The 22,288-nt window shown below is 32.8% G+C and overlaps 1 protein-coding gene across 2 annotated transcripts in view; it reads right to left on the reverse strand.

Annotated features, from left to right (window-relative positions):
* Positions 1–185: 185 nt before the first annotated feature.
* Positions 186–22,288, reverse strand: part of LOC106463796 (probable ATP-dependent RNA helicase YTHDC2) — a 71,927-nt gene continuing 49,824 nt past the window's right edge. For both annotated transcript variants that reach the window (XM_013923862.2, XM_022391396.1), the window contains exons 15-27: positions 21,831–21,918; positions 20,732–20,812; positions 19,989–20,297; positions 18,713–18,878; positions 16,466–16,572; positions 16,056–16,327; positions 10,746–10,999; positions 9,397–9,509; positions 6,293–6,731; positions 5,175–5,461; positions 4,817–4,968; positions 3,066–3,150; positions 186–2,977 (exon numbers count right to left, since the gene is read on the reverse strand). In XM_013923862.2, coding sequence (XP_013779316.1) covers positions 2,729–2,977; positions 3,066–3,150; positions 4,817–4,968; positions 5,175–5,461; positions 6,293–6,731; positions 9,397–9,509; positions 10,746–10,999; positions 16,056–16,327; positions 16,466–16,572; positions 18,713–18,878; positions 19,989–20,297; positions 20,732–20,812; positions 21,831–21,918 — 2,602 coding nt within the window. In that variant the 3' untranslated portion in view covers positions 186–2,728. The remainder of the gene's footprint in view (positions 2,978–3,065; positions 3,151–4,816; positions 4,969–5,174; positions 5,462–6,292; positions 6,732–9,396; positions 9,510–10,745; positions 11,000–16,055; positions 16,328–16,465; positions 16,573–18,712; positions 18,879–19,988; positions 20,298–20,731; positions 20,813–21,830; positions 21,919–22,288) is intronic.

Genomic DNA, 22,288 nt, shown 5'->3' on the forward strand with positions numbered 1-22,288 from the left:
CAATAAGAAATGAAAACAAAAACATTTTTAAATAGTATAGTTGAAAGAAAAAATGGTTCAAATATTTCTTTTGATCTTACTTTACTGAAAGATAACATCTCACTACAACCAAACTGTTATTTATTGAGAAACTAAACTAATTACAGTTCCAACACATCAGGAATGAACAGCACCCAACCACTTTGTACCCGAAGAATACATTTTATTGAAAATCATTAAGAAAACTGGTATAGTCATACAAATGTGATTCACAGCAAAACTAGGATGAAACTTGCAAATCCTTGTGTTATCTACATAATATCACCTACAACACCAAACAATAAAATCAATACCTGCTGTGGGGAAAACAAAGCCCTAAGCATTTTAATGTAAATTTTACTTCAGATGAATAAAGTCATTACATTTTTGAAATACACCCTAAATAAAAACCTAATGATTTTAAAATTTATTCTGAATCCTGCAAGTTTTATGTTCACACACAGAATCAGTTAAAGAAGAGAAATTAAGTGCTCTGGAAATAGTGGACTAGTTTGGACAACTATTAGTGGATAATGAAAAAAAATAATTCTGACAGATAATCATCTTGAGCACACAAAATTTCTTCAACACTCAAAAAAAAAAAAAGGTAGACATGTGAATTACTTAGTACAAATAGAAAGAAAAGATAACAAAGAAAGAAAATTACAGCTTTCTAATAAAGCACAATCCAAGAACCAAAACATTTTCTTCTGCATGCTTTTTACTAATTTGTGAATTTTGGTCCTGAGAATGGCTAAAAAAAAAGAATTTTTTTTCTTTAAATATACACATCACAGTTTAACTACAAAACGGATAATTCCATATAATACTGGTTTAATGATGCTGTGAATATTTCATTCAAGTTATAAAAACCACCAAAAGAGTTGTCTAAATTTGAGCACATGAACTATGACTAACAAGTAGTCTGAACATCTGAATACAATACAATTTTGTTTGCTCTAGTGTTAAAAGTCTATAATCTCTCAGATCCAAGCCACTAATTTAGGAATTAAATTTTCAAACATCAGTTACTTTTAAAAACTTTTGTCTTAATATCATATTAACAAGTAATTCCTTTTTTTTTTCTACTAACCAAAATTCACAATTATTCGTAAAACCCAACAACTTTTTACATATATAAAAAAACGTTGTCTTTACTACACAGGAAACAAATTGTTAAATCAAATAAAATATTTTGCTTGCAGTCAACTTTAACAAAAGTTCAATGACTTAGTAACCCTACAATATTGAAATAGCAGTCAACATTAACAAAAGTTGAATGACTTAGTAACCCTACAATATTGAAATAGCAGTCAACATTAACAAAAGTTGAATGACTTAGTAACCCTACAATATTGAGATAGCAGTCAACATTAACAAAAGTTGAATGACTTAGTAACCCTACAATTTTGAAATACTAGTTAACCTTAACAAAAGTTCAATGACTTAGTAACCCTACAATTTTGAAATACTAGTTAACCTTAACAAAAGTTCAATGACTTAGTAATCCTACAATCTTGAAATACTAAAGATTAATAAATCAGAACGTATACTGCCCTAAATGAAATGTTATTAACTATACTGAACCCACAATATACTGGTAAACAGATATAAATTACAATGGATTAATGTGAGGTAAATGGATGTTTTGGAAGTTGGTGAATTAGCTAATTGACTAATAGATTAAAAATGAACTGAAATGCTAATACACATGAATTATGCACTACACATAACATCTTACGTGTTTTTTTTTTCTTAAACTAGAATAGCCACAAACAAGAATTGATAAAATTAATACACCGCTTAAACCAAAATTATTCATTATTGCAAAAACAAATGTGGCCAAAACATGTACAAAAATAACTTTGTTTTTGCAATAACAAATAATTGTGGTTTCAAAGGCATATTAATTTTATTAATTAGAAACCACAAGATATAGGAGTGAACTAAACAAACAAGATGTATTTGTACTCCCTCTATATTTACAAAAATTCATACTGTTTAAGTTAGGCTTCATAGTTGAAATCATTTTTTAGTGTTTAATTATTAGTTAAACGATTTGAATAAAAGGGAGGTAAGGTGGTTAAAACAGGAATGTTCTTAACCACTGTATTTCATTTACAATTATTAACTATAATTCTGCCCATACCTGACTTGTAAAGACTGTTATATCCATTTTGTATTTGTGTAGTGAAACTCCTGAAGTTCTTTTGAGACTTGGAAACAGTAGCATTATTTTATTTTAAAGTTTGAGACTTGGAAACAAGTAGCATTATTTTCTTTTAAGGTTTCAGTTATATGCAAGAGGTTCTTTCTATTGATCAAAACAACAGAAAAAATAGCTAATAAAACAGAGATAGTTCTTAAATTTCTTCAATCACAGATCTTAAATTAATGGACAGGTTTCTTGAAAAAAGTTGGAAACTGAATAATTCACCTTTTACTTCCTACTCAAAATTCTAATCACATAAGTGTATACAGTATACACACTTCAATAACTCAAATTCGACAAAGTCAAAGTATACTCTTATTTCTCTGATCAACAATACTTTGATTAATGAAATAATTTATATATTACTTTTGGTATTACAAGCATTAACAGTAAATAAGAAATTGTAGTGAAAGGTACAGCTATATACGTATTTAGGGTTCTTTCTATAATTTATATAGTCCAACAAATATATTATGCACACAGCTCCCTCCGTCTTAATCACTGACCACCAGTGCTCCATGCTGTTGTTGTGACAACCCCTGATGGCTGATTTCCTGTCAACCAAGGACTGTTTGGCAAAATTTTAACTCCTCCTCCTGACATCAGAAGTGTTGTATCTCTTCCACCATAGGAAGAAAACTGGCCAATAGGAGGTTGGTTTTCTGCCGGACGCCACGACTTAGTCATTGACGGCCCCATTTTGTCCCAGAGTTTGCAGAGTGCTTCACCAACACTAGGTTCTAGCTCCTACAAGATTAGAGAACATCAAAACTGAAGAATGATTCTAAAAATATTTCTATTGGTAATTTTAGAAATTATTACATTATAAATTTACCTGTCCATCACGGCTAATCTGTACTTTTCGGTTTTCATTCCATGGATTCTGTAGCTGCCTGGTAACTTGGAATGGAAGATTGGCACTATATTTAAAACAAACATAACTGCTGTTTAACATTACAGTAATGGTTTAAACAGTGACAACTGATGAAGCATTAGAAACAAAAGGCCTAAAATCTATGATAAAATACATGTCAACTGCAGAGGTTATTTTATTTTGTTCATTTCTTATTCTAACTTCAAAGTGTGTAAAGATAGTATTTCAGAAATTCTATTTTCAAATGCCTCCAATTTTGAATCCAGAATGGACAAACCAAAAGGAATATGGAAAAAGACATTTCCATTTAATGTGATTTTTATACCAAATTTTAAGGCTGGTTTAACATTTCATTCACACTATCTTCTCCCTAAATTAAAATTACTCACCCTAAAATTTCATTTGTGTTTGCAGCATAATAAAGACTTTAACAAATTATGTATTAAAATCCACTTCTTTAGCATAAAATCATTTTATTTTCATAAGATGAAATGTTCATTTATAGTCTTCATCAGGATAAAAAGTTTTAAGACAAAGTAGCAGGTTTTAATAGATTGTTTAAAATAATTTGTGTCTGTGATTATATAATATATAAAAACACAAATCAGTTTAAGCAAACAAAAAATAAATCTTGGCACTACATTTCAAAATATCACAGACATTACCGAGATTTTTTGGAAATACACCAAGAAAGTCTTCAAAGTGATCGGACATGTACGTAATTCAGTTGCAGAATTATCAACTACAATCTTATTACTTTTTTCCTACGTTAAAGTACATTTAATAATGATAATAAAAAACAATGACATGAAACATACTTTTCAGTTAACTAGTTTATACAGTAAGATATATTATTAGTCAGCTAAACCCTGATTTAATTAATTTGAAACTTTCAAGGATATTACTTGAGGAAAAACATTATAAGCATGAGTCAAATTGGGAGATGCCTGAAGATTTTTTTATGTAAAAAAATCATATTTGATATAATCAAAACATTGTTATCTGTTATCCAGCTTCAACATAAAATTTTGTAAAGTATTTCCAAAATTCATACTAGCTACAAAACTAATTGATTTGTACAATGTAGCTCAAAAAAGAAATCACTAATAAGGTTCTTTGAAGTTGTTGAATGTTTTATAAAATGCAGAGTTAGAAACCATTTTGTGAAAAAAGGGGGAAACATTATTCTATAGTGATAATTTTTTTTCAGCTTGTCAGGTTTTTATATATGTATGGGTAGGATTCTTTACAGTAGGTGTCTGTGATTGTTGTCGCTAAATTTCAACAACAGACAAACAGCACACAGTCCATTTGTTTTAAAATAATATATATTAAAAAAATCAAAAGTATATATATAAATGTTTGTTACACAGTTAGTCACCACAGTTGTATCTAGAGCTTTATATAATCGTCTTTCTTCGTCAAAGTCCACATAGGCTGGTTCAGTTACTTTAGAACACAATTGACAAGATACATTATTCTCCTCTGCTCTGTTATTACAATACAATCTGTGATAATTTCACTTACGTTACACCATTGGTTACCACAGTTGTATCCATAGCTCTAAATAATTGTCTCTTTTTTGTCAAAAGTCCACACAGGTTGCTTCAATTATTTTATAAGACAATTGACAAGACAAATTCTTCTTCTCTACTCTGTTGTTAAAATACAATCTGTGATAATTTCCCTTTAAAAGTCACCACTATACTTACCGCTTCATCCACTCTATTCTATAGCAGTTTCCTAGATTTGGAGCACAAAACTCTGGAGATCTCTGTTCCTGAATTTCAGAAGTCAAACGAGCATAGCCTTGGAAGTGTCCACTTCCTTGAGCTGAGAATACAAGACAGACCTCTTTTCCATCCTGAAACACATGAATATGGGTGAGTATACTGTTCTTTGCACTGTCATGAAATATACATGGTTTCAAACTGCATAGATACCTCATTCCTGAATGCATGTTTGAAAACTTGTAATAATTATATCTTATAAGCTTATTTTAAACAATCATTAAAACTCACAATTGTATTCAGTAATAAAATTTCAATAATTTTACGTTTTCATGTATACCTTTAAGGCCCACAGAAGCTTGCGTTCAGTAGATGGTGTAAATGCCCAGATGCCATTTGCTACAGACACATCAATGGCTCTGAGACTACTGGCTTTGATGATAAAATAGCGTGTACTCGACGGTAAACCAAACACTGACAACTCAGATTTTTCTTTGAGTGAGCTAGTAGTGCTAGTGTTAGGTGGGGCAGGACTGTGGCAAGGACTTATGGGAGTGCTTCCACTGCCACTTCCAGCTGAACGGACAGATGAAGTATCTGATTTTTCATCAGAACCTCTTGAATAACCTAAGAAAGCCAATGACAAGTTTGTAAGTAAAAGTAATAAAATCAACTGTACCAATAAAATATTTCTTCTTACTTACTGCATCAAAAAAAAGGAGAAAAAAAAAGATAAGGTAATGTATATAATCTAACAACACCAACAGATATTACACTGTAAACCTGCATTACTGATAATATATCTGAATACTAGTAATAGGAAGAAACACAGGAATATTAGAAACTAAACTGCTCTATCATATAGTTGTATGGCCATCATCATTTTCTTACTGCACGAGATGAAACAACAATTTAACGAAGATTTTGAAAGGAAACAGAATTTCCCTTTTTCAGAATATAGTAGGACTGAAGGAAAACTTTCTTGAGTACATTTAAGGTGGGTAACACTTCAAACTATTGGAAGTATAGCAGGTCAAAGATATCTACATCGCTCTCTACAGTGGATTGTGCCTAAATAAAAGCTTGTTACTAGTTTTTAAGACACAGCCTGATGTTTCACTTCATAAAATAGTAGGTAACTAAGTTCCATACAACTATCAAAATCTTCCTCAAATTGTAACAAAAACAGTTATTTTCTAAACAAGTGATGATGAATTCAAATTAAATTATTACTAATGAGCTTTAAGTAATACTGAACTACACCAACCAAAAGGTATAGGTTTCAGAAGTCTCTACCAATATATTTCTTGAAGAATCACTGAACTTTCTATTTTAATTTTTAAGTTAATATATTATATTATTTTTGTAGAACACTTTGAGCCTAAAAAAATATTTCATTTGTTAATTTTTTATTGCTTTTACATCTCGACAAATGACCATACTTAACATAGACCTTACGTTTCTTCACAATTCCTTTCTTTAGAGGAACAAAGGAAGGCTTGCTTCCGGGAAACGATGCTGAATATCTGCTAGCGTCCACGGTATTGGACCAGCTGTCATCAGATGGGTCAGATTCCAGAGATCCATGTCTGGCACTTGTCCTGAGAGGTGTATTACTTATCCCCTGGATAGGGTATGCTCCAGGAGCCTGACCAATTGGTGTCTGTTGGTTTGAACTAGGAACAGGTGGACAAAAGTCATTAGCCATTGGTTTGGGACGCTGTCCAATACCTGCTGGCTGTTGTAGGCCAAGAGCCTGCTCTTCAGCAGTTAAGACCCCCACAATAGCACGCACAACAGCCTCATCCACCTGAGACCATGGTTTGGCTGGTGACTGCATTCTTCTTAGGAAGAGGGCGTGCCACTTCTGACGTAGGTTTAAACTCAAACGAGAAAGCTGTAGTGACCAAATTCATGCAAAATAATCAACTTACAGTCTCCAGATCATTATATGGTGTATTAAAACGTTTTTTATATAATTTTATTGATGTGAAAATACTGAGAGAAATATACTTTTTCCTACCAAATTTTAAACTTTTCAAAAATAATTTTTATGTATAACGTGTTTTAACCTTTGATTACTAAGTGTGTCAACACAATCCACCTTCCAGAGATAAAATCTTTAACAGTTTGGTTTGGTTTGTTTTGAACTTTGCACAAAGCTACACGAGGATTATCTGTGCTAGCCATCCCTAATATAGCAGTGAAAGACTAGAGGGAAGGCAGTTATTCATCATCACCCACTGCCAACTTTTGGGCTATTTTTTTACCAACTAATAGTGGTGTTGACCGACACATTATAATGCCCCATGGCTGAAAGGGTGAGCATGTTTGGTAGGACAAGGATTCGATCCCGCGACCCTCAGATTGCGAGTCGAGTGCCCTAACCACCTTGCCATGCCGAGCCTATCTTCAATAAGGAACTAATGAATGTATAAAACTGAATAAAGCATTGCACAAAAACATTTTTAAACTGCTATCATATGGTTAATTCTTAATTTTCAGTAACATATTTTACTAAAACATTCCTCAAAGTCCTTTTACGTCAGTGAATGACTTAACTCTGCCACAAGTAAGTGCACATATCAAATTTCTAAAGTTTAAGTGAAAATAAAAATTCTAACTATTTGAAAAATATTTAACTTCAAAATATTTTAAAATTTATATCTTATCACTTTGTCACATTTACTTAGTGTAATTCATACACAAAATATGAAAGCTGTGTTCTGACTTTCATTTTTACGCAGCTTATACACAAAAAAATTGAATTTAAAAAAATGTTCTGCCCATCCCTTGAGAACACAATAATCCATATATTTTTTTTTCTTGTGTGATTTTCCCTCTCTGTTAGTGGCTTTATTATTACAGCCTTTAGTTGCCACCATTTCGTGATGTCAGAGCATGTGGTCTGAACAATTACTAATGAAGCTTATCTTTGAAAATAGTTACAGTTAAAGTTTCAATATGAGTAAACAAAGTAAATTATAAAATACTTAAGTCAACATGGATAAACTTGCAAACCAGAGCTGTTTATCTCATGTAAACCCTGTAAAATGATCTCAGCCAAGAACACTGTTAAAAAAAATCATGATAGCTAGCCTCAAAAAATGTAATGGTGATGACATTTATGAAAGATAAAGTCTTATGTCACCAATACATCTTTGTCAGTTTGCTTTTTATGATTTATAGATAAAAATGGTAACTAATCAAACAGCATAATAAAGTATCCAAATAAACATGTTCATGAATATCAATCAGTTTGAAATTGACTGGATATATGAAATGGAACATTCTGGTGAATGATAAAAGTATAGAAATTCTAAGATGGATGAAAGAATTTTTTTAGTTGTTTTTTTAAAACAGTGTCTCGCAAGATAAATTAGTAAAATTTCACAATCCACAAAAATGACAGAAATACTAAATAAAATTATATGAATTTTTTAAAACCAAAACTAGCAAGTGATAAGTTTCATGTAATTTGGTTACGTATTTCCAATGTGAGAAGGTATATGATAAAGACGATGTCACTGACATACATCTGGTTCGGAAAGGGTTAATGATCACCTGATGTACAATGTGAGAAGGTATAGGATAAAGACAATGTCAGTGAGATCCATCTGGTTAAGAAAGGGTTAATGATCACCTGATGTACAATGTGAGGAGGTATAGGATAAAGACAATGTCAGTGAGATCCATCTGGTTAAGTAAAGGGTTAATGATCACCTGATGTACAATGTGAGGAGGTATATGATAAAGACAATGTCAGTGAGATCCATCTGGTTAAGAAAGGGTTAATGATCACCTGATGTACAATGTGAGGAGGTATAGAATAAAGAAGTCAGTGACATACATCAGGTCAGGAAAGAGTTAATGATCCCCTGATGTACAATGTGGGAAGGTATAAAATAAAGACAATGTCAGTAATATCCATCTGGTTAGGAAAGGGTTAATGATCATCTGATGCACAACAGTAATTAAAACTCCCCATTGTAGTTCAAATGTCTTCAAATTTAGTAAAGAAAGACAGAAAAAAACTGAAGGAAGTGGAATATTGACACTTGAATTCAAAAACTTTGAATTGGCTGAGTGACTAAGATTAGATAATTAAAGTTGATTGATAAATAAAACAAATTCTTAACCTTTCTGACAACCTTCTTTTGGAAAATAACTAAGAAACTAAGTACACACGAAGAAACGAACATATTGTAAATTACCCATTTTCCTTCTGAAAACTGAAGCTGTTAAAACAGACTTAACAACCACCACCCGGTTGTTATTTTTCTTTGCCTTTATAATTATAAAGCCAACCTTATCTAGTATTGTAACATGATTACTAGAGTGATAGTTGAAATGAATAGAATCTGACATTTAAGCCTAGTTGAGTTTCAGAATTGTTCATGTTGCATTTTTATCAAATTCAAGAATTCTATATTAGAAAGCTTATTAAAAACATATTATATAACTTTTACCACAATCATTTTGCACTCTTTCTATATGTAAATAGGGATATAAAATTCTTTAATTCTATAAATAATAAAATACACATATATAAACTGTCTAACCTCAGGTTCAATTTTGAAACAGACCCATTCATCCAGTTTAAAAATGGACTTTGGACCTTCAGTTTTTTCTTCCTCTTCACTATCACTTTCTTCCATATATCCATCAAAACGACCTAAACATTAAACAAAGAGTGCTTGAACTTTTTTAATAACATCCTGTAAAAAAAATAACTTTTACCTGTAAGTTTTGTTACTGATAAGCTTTTTTGTTAAAAAAATTATAATTATTTAATTTGCGAGTGAAGAAAATGTATCTGATAAATTTATAAGTTTTCATGACTGATTCATATCTTACTTCAGTAACACGACTATGCACATATGTTTTCTAAATTAGAACAAACTGCTCACACAGTATTTCCCACAAAACACAACAGTTACCTGATGATGGCCACACGAGTGGCCGAAACGTTGTAAAAAAGCTAAATAAAAATAAAAATTCCACTCAAAAGCTGTATATTTGGACTTTTATTTAAAGGTTATAGTGGCTTCCCTCTCCTCGCAATGATTGTAATATGATGTTGACAAAAGATTTTGCATCTTTTTATTTGTAAAATATACATACAAATATTTCTTTCAACAAAGGAATACCAGGTCCATCTAGGCTGTCCCATTTTCTACTATCATCCTACTCCAAGCTACAAACAGAAATCCCTTTTCTTATGTACAACACTGATCACTAAGATACTTATCCAGTCTCCTCTTACAATCCTTCAATGTTGCGGGTGATATTATACCTGACGGTAAACTATTCCATACATTTTACAACTGTATTAGAAGACATTACCTTAACTGGAATCTTGCCTGAGTTTACTATATTTTAATCCCATGTTTTATATTCTGCCTTGATAATGTCTAAAGTATAAGTTTATAATTAGTTGGACACCCAGAAAATCACATAAGAGTAGAAAGAAAATCTAAAATGGGCAATTTAGTGCACAGATACATCACATGACACAGAGAAGTGAAGATTGAGAATTTAAATATTTCCTTTTGAAATTACAAAATTAAAGTCGTACAGTATAAAAACTTTTATTACAAACTAAGTTTTGATGTTAAGCTTATTGAAATACACTGATAATAAAGTTTAAATATAACTCTGTAAAAAAAAGGTCTTGACATGCACACTTTGACCCTCCCATATGCATATGGTTAATACATAGATATTAAGATTAATATTATTTCATGAGAGTGTATGATTTTTTCTTTCTTTCTTTCATAAAATGATCCCATTAACACATACTTAGTACGTATTAAAAGGTTCAAATTTTTATTAACAAGAAATAGAATTTCAAAAACAGCCCTTTCCAACAAATTAACTTAACAACTACTTAACAAATCACTTAATTTACCTTGTTCAGGTTCATGAACAGCATCTAATGGCAGACGAGCTGGTCCAGCAAATAGAGCTACTGTAATTGGAGACACAAGTGTCACACATCGAGCATAAGCTAAATGACCAGTTCGGGTCATCTCTTCATATACAAGCCAATCAGATGGAAGAGAAGAAACAGTATTCTTATGAGCATTTCCAATGGTTTCTCTTGAAGATTTTGGTAACCTGTTCATGACCGAGGAGGGATGGAAACGTACCTTGCTTTCTTGTCTGAAAAGTAAATACCTTGTAAAATATCAACAGCGTACGAACCTTCTTTTCTTTCAAAACAAAGTTGCCAAAAACAGGTCAAAACAAAGGGAATATAATTACATCCCATGAAATGAGAGGTTAATCATGTACTTCTGTGTACATACATATTTAAAAACCATTAAACTTTTCAATACTGGGTCGACAGTTAACATTTTCCTAATCTGCAAGCGTATTTCCTATAGATATTCACCTCTACACACACAAGTGTTACTTCTCTTGCAAGTATGTCTATGAAATTTCTTAATTCCAACCTAAATGCACGTGTTTAATGTGAACTTCACTGGTGCATGATGATGTCATAATGCAGCAATAGCCCTCCACCAATAGGAGGGTTACACAACCTCCATGTGCAATGACAAGGCAATTAAAAAAGGGTGTACTGGAAGTGGAAAGGATGGATGGGAATGTGTGAGAGGTGAATAATGAATAATTAGAAAAATGTTAACTTCATAGGCAATAACACGCTTCTGCATACAGAAATGTAAGATGTCCATGTTGAATTGGTGGAGGGGCAGGTTCAAAAATTAGATCTAGATGAGCTCCTTCAGAAAGCACCCATGGACTGGGACACCCAATGGCAGAGGTTCCATAAGGATGCATCTGTAGGAAACAGCACCTTGTCTTGACCACCGTATACTCTTTGCCCAAGAGAAAAGCAAAAAGAACCTGAAGAGTCACATGGATGTGTGTAATGTGATCATGACCAAACAAGCACCTGAACAAAAGTGGTCAGTGAGTCAATATGTGTAGTGTGATTAGGGTGCAATCAGATCGTATGGTGTGTGCTCACTTCAACTCTACTGGACAGTTTCTGGCTGCAGGAGGAGGAGAATAATTTGAGTGATAGGTGCCCCATACTACACTGACAATGTCACAACTTCTTACCATACTGTGCTAATCCTAACCAGTGAGGATTCTCCACATATTACCACCCCAGTGGCAAGGGTTTCCTATGCTCCACTTGAAAAAAATAGGGGGTCAGAATTCAAGTTGGGGAGACCTGGAGAAGTGCCAAGATCCCCATGAAACCACCAGTTGGAAAGATCTTTTACTGGAGACAGTGCAATGGGTTACTGCAAAACTCTTATTTTCAAAAGTGGACAAGTCAGAGAAGTTGGCAGACACTTCCCTGGTACTAGTTTTGTTTTCCATGATAGTCCATGAAATTGGTATGGTCTGGATCAGACAATTGAGTACATTTGTAGACTATAAAGATAACTCAAGTAGTCTTGCAGCATACCCTATCTCACAGTGGGCTCTGGTAGAGCCATGATGGACGGGCTGAATACTTTCCATTATCCTGGTTCGATACCAATTGCAATGCCAACCACCTGATAGGATCCTGTTTAAGAGAAAGGGAGAGAAATGGAAGGGAAACATGCTTACACACTTCAAAGACATTGAATTGATTGAAGTATGGCCATCAGTGGAAGTCGGAATCCTGAAAGAGATGGAACAGCCAGATGGTGAAGAGAATGAGTGACAAATGTGTGGAAAGTCATCCAATGCCTGCCTGGAGGATCCACAACCAGTGAAGAATAAACTAACTAAAGGAGTTGACAGATCCAACAAACTAAAGGAGTTGACAGATCCAACAAACTGAATGAGCTGACAGATCCAACAAAATGAATGAGCTGACAGATCCATCCAGTATGAATAGAAAGAGCTTGGGTCCCAAAGTAAAAACAGACAATGGCAGGAACTCCAAAAAAGAAAATGGCTGCAATAAGTAACAATAACCAACCCAAACAGGACACAGGAGTTGATCAGGTCTGGAACAGTGATAGAGGTGAAAGACAGAAAGAAAGAAGATAAGAGAGAAAAGACAGTTATCCTCCTGAACAGCAAAGGGCTGAGGAAGGAAAGACCAGTCTGGGTAGGGGAGTATATAAGTACAGTGGAAGAGTGTGCAAGAAGCTTCAGTAGCACAGACATTTAAACAGTGATGACCACAGACAAGGAGAAGGAAATAAACAAGCGGTACAAAGAGCAAGAAGCAAACAACTTAAACAGGGCACATGTGAGAGCATAGAAAAACCACTTTAAGAAATCAGTCAGTCAAGGGAGAAGGTCAGTGAAGAAAGAAATGGAAGAGAATGGAAAGAACAGGGGAAGAAAAACCTTGTGGTACCAGAAAAGGCAAATTTTAGTAAACAATGCCACCCAGAAGTGGTGGAGACCAACAAACCATGGTCAAACAGCCAATTAAGAAAGGCAGAAAGGTGGTTCACAGTAGGACAGTTGGGAGGAAAGGAGTGGCAGGTGGATCAGTGACTAAAGACCACCACTTTAGTTGATAGACAAACAAAGTACCTACTGATGAAATTATTAACACTCTGAAAAATACATAAATTTTGTATGATCAATAGAAGCCTACGAACACATCCCACTTCACATCACCATACTCACTAACCCTAAATATTCCTACTTGAATTCATGTTAAAGAACAATATTTCTATAGTTACCAAAAGGAACACAAACCTAGGATTAGCAACCACCAAAAAAAAAAAAAAAAATTCTGGCTTCTTAAGCATTTGGAAACTAAATTATTGGAAATAATTATGGGAACAGCAATCAAAAAAGGGATTAAAAGGTAAATACTATGGGAATGCCACCCATATGTTATGTGACAATCAACTGAAACAGAGTAGAGTCATATGTTGATAACTGACAGTGAGACACACCTTCCAGTGGGCTACTGAAAAAATATTTTTTAAACATTCCTTTTTCCTGAAAATATAGAGCAAGTTGTGGCTTCATAAACACAAATATAGAGGTAATTATACATATAAATAATTTATATTTAAGAATAAATTTTAATTTCTCTACCACCTCCACCCGGAAACTTTCCTTAGAAAAACTCCCTTTTTTCTGTGTGATGACAGAAATTTTACTAAGTAAGTTCTGATAATATTGATAATCAAATTTGAATATAATTCTCACAATAAAAATGTTGCAAACTAATTGTATTTCTATGGATCTATATTGGTTAATCATAGTAATATCATAACTACAATATCAAAATTTTTGCAGCTGTGTTTTTAGTTAAAAATATATGTTTACTTCAAATTTACAGGTTTGCAAAAGATGTTTGACCCATTTTGACAAAAAATAAAGTAAAGACAGAAAGAAAATGAAAGTAAAGGTTTCTATAGGTTTTCATTGGAAGGTCTGCTGCATTGCCTGCCATCCAAACAATCAAAAAATATCAAGTCTATAAAAGTACATGTAGTCACACTACACTCATTTGTAGTAATGTGCATTCAGTCATGGCTCCCAGGACCCAAATATTGTAGTATTGTGCATTTAGTCATGGCTCCCAGGACCCAAATATTGTAGTAATGTGCATTCAGTCATGGCTCCCAGGACCCAAATATTGTAGTAATGTGCATTCAGTCATGGCTCCCAGGACACAAATATTGTAGAAATGTGCATTCAGTCATGGCTCCCAGGACCCAAATATTGTAGAAATGTGCATTCATTCATGGCTCCCAGGACCCAAATATTGTAGTAATGTGCATTCAGTCATGGCTCCCAGGGCCCAAATATTGTAGAAATGTGCATTCAGTCATGGCTCCCAGGACTCAAATATTGTAGAAATGTGCATTCAGAAATCAAAGTTCTGGCTCATCAAAGATACTCTATGCAACAAATTACTTCGTATTTCAGTAGGAAGTGTATGTGAGATTCTGAAGAAGTAACATAAAATGACACTGTTAATAATAAAAGTGCTCAAGGTAGGAAATCAAAACTCTTCAAAAGTGCTGTTAAGTTTATTTGTTGAATTTCACACAAAGCTAATTGACGGCTATTTGTGCCAGCCTAGCCAGCCCTAATTTTGAAGTGATAGAAGCATTAAGACAAAGTGTAATACTCTGTATAAAACAAAGAGCTGACATAAAAAATACTAGTTTACTGTACAACTTAATCTATATTTTTTTGTATTTTCTGTGATAATATATTATGTAATTGAAAAAAATTCACCATTTGTTTGCCATTACTTGTTCTTTGTGATTTCTGTTTGTGTATCACTTCTGTGGATCTATAATTATTTCCATTATCAACATACTGTATTCTAGTGCAACACTTACCACAACCTCTAAAAAGACAAAAAAACACCATAAGGAACAATTGGAAAGTCGTTTACAATGTTTTTGTTTTCATTTTTCCTTTTTTCTACAATGGTTTTTAGCTGGAAAGAGTATTTATTTTCAAAGCTAAGATACACATTTCATCAAGACCCTGGTGGGAGGTCCTATACATATAATCTCAACCAATAAATTCATAGAACAACTTATGTAGCCTCCAGATAACTGAAACTGTATCGTATACTCTTTGTAACTGAGCAAATAGTTTATTGGTAGAATTAAATGTAAGCACAAGCAGCCATCCTAAAAACAGAGAGAGAAGATGCATGGTTAACACTACAGATGCGTAGAGAAATTACAAAGGTAAAAAAAGAAAAAAGTTCAGATACATTTTTAAATTTTTACTTACAAAATGAACTAGATAATTATTATATTACAATATTACTTTTACACCATTTCCTAGCACAAAACATATGAAATAGATTATAATTATATTTTTAAATTATGTTTTGAACATAGAAGTACAACAGTGCATAAAAATGGTTGTGAAAGAGTTAATAACCTAATTCAAGTATTAAAAGTAATTAAAAATTCCAAGAAATATTACAAAGCAAATGTTGTCACACAAAGTATAAATTTTAATTTTAACCATTATTACTTAAAATACACACATACACACACACAAAATTTCATTAAAGTGTCAAAAATATATATATATATATAAAAAATTACACTAAAGAACATGAAAACCTTGAAATTTGCAAAGAAATTCTGTTAAAAATACTTAAACAAAAAAAAAGGCCAAAATGATTAATTTCCAAGTTGCAAAACTTCTAACCCTAGCATAAAGGCTGTCAATAAACAAAACCCTAGAAAAACCACATTAGAAAAAAAAGTAATGAATATAAGTGCACTTTAAAACTCACTGTGTAATCAACTGCTGCCTTTCACGATCTACCCTGATAAGGTTCGGATACATTCCCGCACACAGAGCAGCTTTGACAACAGCCCAGTTCTCAGAGTTTGAATTTAAATCTCTGATATCTCCTCCACCTCGTGCTCTTACAAACCCAGAAGCTCGTAGTTGACCGAGAAGCTGGGTTCGAATACCAACAATCATTTCCATGGTGGCAGCTGAAATAAAAGTCTTTTCACCGAAAGCCTTCTCGTAGCCATCGTTCCTGGCCTTCTGCCATGCCTGGAACAATGAGAAATTAATAATTATTCCTACCTTACGCTACTAGAGACGTAACTCACTATACAAAAAAAGAAATGCAAACCATTCGATTACAAACAACATCCATGAGAGACTATCTGAACCAGATATTAATTGTACCTGGAAAGCTCTTAGTAGTACCATGTGGTCACTGAAAGTATCTGCAGCAAGTTTCTGTTTTGCTACATGAGAAGCTCTTTTCTGAGAAGGCTGGTTAGGTAACAAGACTGAAAGGAAAGAAACCAATTACTTAAAATGACATATGTTAAACATACATCTGTAAATAGGTATAAATAAGTTGATAAACTATGTTTTCCTTAAACATAAGGCATTACTTTAATATCATTTTGTTGGCTATTTGATAATGTAAAACAACTTATGACTCTTATATTCCAAACTAACAATCAGAAGTTTTGTTCTTTGAATGTAAAAAAACTTGGTTACACAGTATTATATGACATTATTTCTGGAAAATTCGGACTGTTTCCTAAGCCTAAGGACCAAGATAACCTTGATATAAAAAGACCAATACATTTCTCTTTTAAACAGCTAATAAAGCAAATCATAGTTTCTAAGTATGATTACTGAGTACAATTAATAAGGTATAGTTAATATAATGATAAACAGAAAATACTCATTCAATTTTAAGAGTATATAATAATATGGCTCAACTCATAAACCTGTGGTACAGCATGTAGGTGACTGAATGCTTTCAGATTACAATTTTTAAACATTAGTGGTTCTCCAAGTTTTCAACAAGTAAACTCATTTGATTTTCAAATGAAAATCATCAATTACTTTTATCTATTTTTTTCCAAAGGCAAAACACCACTTCATAACACTTAAGTCTCACAATAAGGGCTATTTTGTGCATGACGTGAGAGGATACCATATGTGGGCTAATATGTGCATGATCTGATGGGATACCATATGTGGGCTACTGTATGCATGATCTGATGGGATACAATAAGTGGGCTACTATATGCATGATCTGATGGGATACCATAAGTGGGCTACTATGTGCATGATCTGATGGGATACCATATGTGGGCTACTGTATGCATGATCTGATGGAATACAATAAGTGGGCTACTGTATGCATGATCTGATGGGATACAATAAGTGGGCTACTGTATGCATGATCTGATGGGATACCATAAGTGGGCTACTGTGTGCATGAGTTGATGGGATACCATACATGGGCTACTGTGTGCATGAGTTGATGGGATACCATATATGGGCTACTATGTGCATGATCTGATGGGATACCATACATGGGCTACTGTGTGCATGAGTTGATGGGATACCAAACATGGGCTACTATGTGCATGATCTGATGGGATACCATACATGGGCTACTGTGTGCATGAGTTGATGGGATACCATACATGGGCTACTGTGTGCATGAGTTGATGGGATACCATACATGGGCTACTATGTGCATGATCTGATGGGATACCATACATGGGCTACTGTGTGCATGATCTAATGGGATACCATATGTGGGCTACTGTATGCATGATCTGATGGGATACCATATGTGGGCTACTGTATGCATGATCTGATGGGATACCATAAGTGGGCTACTGTATGCATGATCTAAAGGGATACCATATGTAGGCTACTATATACATGATCTGATGGGATACATATGTGGGCTACTGTATGCATGATCTGATGGGATAACATAAGTGGGCTACTGTATGCATGATCTGATGGGATACAATAAGTGGGCTACTGTATGCATGATCTAAAGGGATACCATATGTAGGCTACTATATACATGATCTGATGGGATACCATAAGTGGGCTACTGTGTGCATGATCTGATGGGATACCATATGTGGGCTACTGTGTGCATGATCTGATGGGATAACATATGTGGGCTACTGTGTGCATGAGTTGATGGGATACTATACGTGGGCTACTGTGTGCATGAGTTGATGGGATACCATACGTGGGCTACTGTGTGCATGAGTTGATGGGATACCATACATGGGCTACTATGTGCATGATCTGATGGGATACCATACATGGGCTACTGTGTGCATGAGTTGATGGGATACCATACATGGGCTACTATGTGCATGATCTGATGGGATACCATACATGGGCTACTGTGTGTATGAGTTGATGGGATACCATACATGGGCTACTATGTGCATGATCTGATGGGATACCATATGAATAACATGTCTTTCAAAAGCTCTATTACAAGAAAACAAGCTACAAGTGAAATAATTATGAAGTACTTTAACTCTGGTAAAAGCAGATGATAATTTAAAACATTTTCCAATGATATGAATTGTTTGTTATAGAACAACTGGTGTTTAGAAAACATATATATATATATATGACTATACTTACATGGGTCTTTATAAGCTAAGGCACAAACAACTGTGAGGATGGGATCAAGGCACTTTAAAACAACAGAATAAAGCACCATCTTTCCAAGTCGTGGTTCAATGGGTAAATCCAAGAGATGGAGACCAAGCTCTGTTAGTTGCTCCCATGGGTCTAAAGCATCTATAGTCTGGGTTAAATCACATATAAATACTGTAGTTTGCATCTTATATTAGATCATCTGTACACAATAAGACATTAAACAGTAAATAAATTTTAATTTACTGAGTTTTGAACCACAACCCAAATTTTATTGGTTATATTCACTTAAATCAAAACGCAATTTTCAAAATTAAAAAAAAACTGCTAAGTTTTAACAACAACACAAAATTGCAAAAAAACATTTATTAGAATATCATTACACATTCAGTAAAAACTTGGTAAATTTTGAAAAATATTCTATTTCCAGCCCAACCATGAACATGACATAATGCTATGAGCACTGATTTTAGTTACAATTTGAAAGCTATTAAAAGGTGTTAATGTTTTTTTTGTTTGAATAAAAAGTTACCAAATCGGCTACCTATGCTTTGTCCACTGCAGGGAAACAAACCCTGTATTTAAGCTTTGTGCATGAATAAACTTACTACTAACACATCACAAAACTTATTAAAAGAATCACAAAATTTAGCAACTTAGTCACTATGCTGTATGTAATTGTACTTTTTATCTGTTCCCTATGGAATATAAATATAATAAAACTGACATGTCAAACAAGATATCTATTCTAAATATTTTACACGTATGGCAACCATTTCATTTCAACTGGGTAGTCAGCTACTAACAGATACTGTTATAATGGCCATTACTGGCTAATAATCTTCAAAGTTTTATGTGTAGAAGTATGATTATAAAAATAATTTTAAGTAGATATAAATAAATAGTCTAAGAAAACTTATATAATGAACTATTGTGGGTAATCAGCCAACTGTGGATAATCTTCAGGAGAAACTTTGTGTAAGACCTTCAACTAGCTATAATTTGAGTACCAAGTAAAGAATAATTACTAATTACAGATACAAAAACTTAGTTATTTACAGATCTATTTGAAATTTCAGCCCAAACCCCAAAACTGGATATTTCGTTTTGGAGGTGAGTTTAATTATTGTTTTGCTCCTCAAAGCTTGATGTAATTGCCTTGTTCAAGCTACAAACATAAAAGATTCAGTCAGTAATTACACGATAAAACACATGAAAGGAACTTTCTGGAACATTTCATAAACATAACATTCATAGATACCTTCAATAATGTGACAGCCTTTCTGGTTACAATAAAAGCTGGTGGGTCAGGAGCACGGGCAAGAAAATCAGCAATTGGAACATTTGGTGGAGCTAAAAGTTTGGCCTGAAGACACAACTCATGAATTGGCATACGTAGTATCTCTGGAAGCTGAAACCTCTGTAGGTGTGGAAAGCGAGTACGGCTAAACATGTGATAACAAAAACCTGGTCTGCATCGTCCAGCTCTTCCTCGTCTCTGAATGGCCGAAGACTGAGATACCCAAACCGATTTCAGCATCGTAACTCCAACCAGAGCATCATAAGATTTCTATGACAAATTAAACACAATTTATTTATTTATTCTCCTTTCTATATAACTTTTTGAATTTTTAATTTGTCATATGAATATAGGTAGATTTGTACTGTTTTAAGATTCTATCTAATTAAGTCTTAGAATTATTTTTTATTTGTTCTGAGGCAGTTTTTATTCTCGAAAGATATCTTTGACTAAAAAGTTTTTACCTAGTGGCTTTAATTCACAAATACATTCAAGTGTGCTTTTAAATAATTTTTTGTTTGAATAATCTTGTTTTTATTAATAAAACTAACAGCAAATATGCATCAAATACAAAAGTTCTGAAAATAAATATTTATAGCACGAAATACTATAATTTTCAATAAGAAACGATTATTTTGATAAACTGAATTTCTGAAGTTACAAATTAGAGATTTTACAACTGAAAACACAAAAATGCAGCTCACTTCTTTGACTTTACCACAGTCAATGATGAAAACCACGTCACTTATCGTAATACTTGTTTCTGCAATATTAGTTGCAAGTATCTATATAAGAATACAAAGATAATCAGATATTTTAAATAACATTTGGCAAATAATAGATAAAAAATTATGTATTACCAACTGATACTTATTTAAATTTGAGGAAAGACTTGTGCTTATATAACAAGGGTTAATAAATAATATTTCTGGAGTTTATTAGTTACTTCTAAAAGTCTGCATAAAATGTACTTTAAACAAGTTAGAAACAGAATTATTCCAACTTTTACATATGTTTTTCAAGAGTTTAAAAAATGAACACTCAAATGCTTAAAAATTAAAGTGAGAAAGAAGGTGCAATGTTTAAAATTCTTAGCAAAACCTTTTAAAAAACTAGTCAAAAATGTAAGAAATGAGACTATTTGAAACAGGAAATTTTAAGTAAAAATTATAATAAATAAAGGAAAATGGGAAAACATAAAGGTATATACACAAAAGGAGAGAATAAAACTAATCTTTTTAGTTTTCCAATTTGTAAATATCTGCAAAATAGGCTTACAATTTTTAGCATATATTTTCTTTTATTTATTTTTTAACTTTCAATGGTCATTTAATGTTTCTTTAATGTGCACATTTTTGGACTCATTTCATTTTCTGTATTTTTGACAGGTCCTTTTAGATATTTTATACAATTTTTACTGCCTCGTGCACCACTTTGTGGTATTGTACATGCTAGTTTGAAATCACTAGTAGCATCCTTGAAACATTGAGAAGTATAGCAGTAACCTGTATAAAATGGGATTTAAAATTATTGAAATAATTTTGGTAAGATGCAAACTTACCGTGTGTCTCTTACAACTATTTGTTTTATCTTTAAACAATGACAATTTCAAAACAGAAATAAATGAGTAGGAAAAACAAGATTTATCACAAATTTTTGATCTCATGATTTATTTGAAACTAACAAGATGTTAATAGTGAATTTTCCTATTATCTATTTTGAGTTTCTCATATATCATATAAAGAGTTAGAACTAATTAATTTATTTAAAACAAAAAAATACTTAAAGAGAAAAACAACTCACAATTTTCCTAACACCAGGGGGTGCAGGTTTGAACACACATTTCTGGTCATAGCTTTGCATACTTGAATGTAATGTATATAACACATACCTAAAATATGCAATACATTCATTTTAAAACATTCACTTAGCATGTCGAGGTTTTTTTTTTTCCTGAAAAATCAGAGCAAATGGCCACTTAACTTGAGGAACAGTGTCTTCTGCCATAACAAGTAACATATTTCAAAGGTAATATATATGATAAAATAAAAAATACTAATTGAAAATCTTACATCTAAGTTATATACAAAACTATTATTTAAACAAAAGAACCACATGTATTACAAAAAAGTTACATCTGTAAAGTAAATTTAAAAAATGAACACATTTGCTTTCACTTTTGCTCTTTCCCATGAATCAGAAAAATGTCATTAATCTTAAAATAGTAAAATAATGACTGACCATTTGTTTGGTTTGTTTTA

This window comes from Limulus polyphemus, unplaced genomic scaffold (genome assembly GCF_000517525.1).
Source record: "Limulus polyphemus unplaced genomic scaffold, Limulus_polyphemus-2.1.2 Scaffold1485, whole genome shotgun sequence".
Classification (NCBI taxonomy): Eukaryota; Metazoa; Arthropoda; class Merostomata; order Xiphosura; family Limulidae; genus Limulus; species Limulus polyphemus.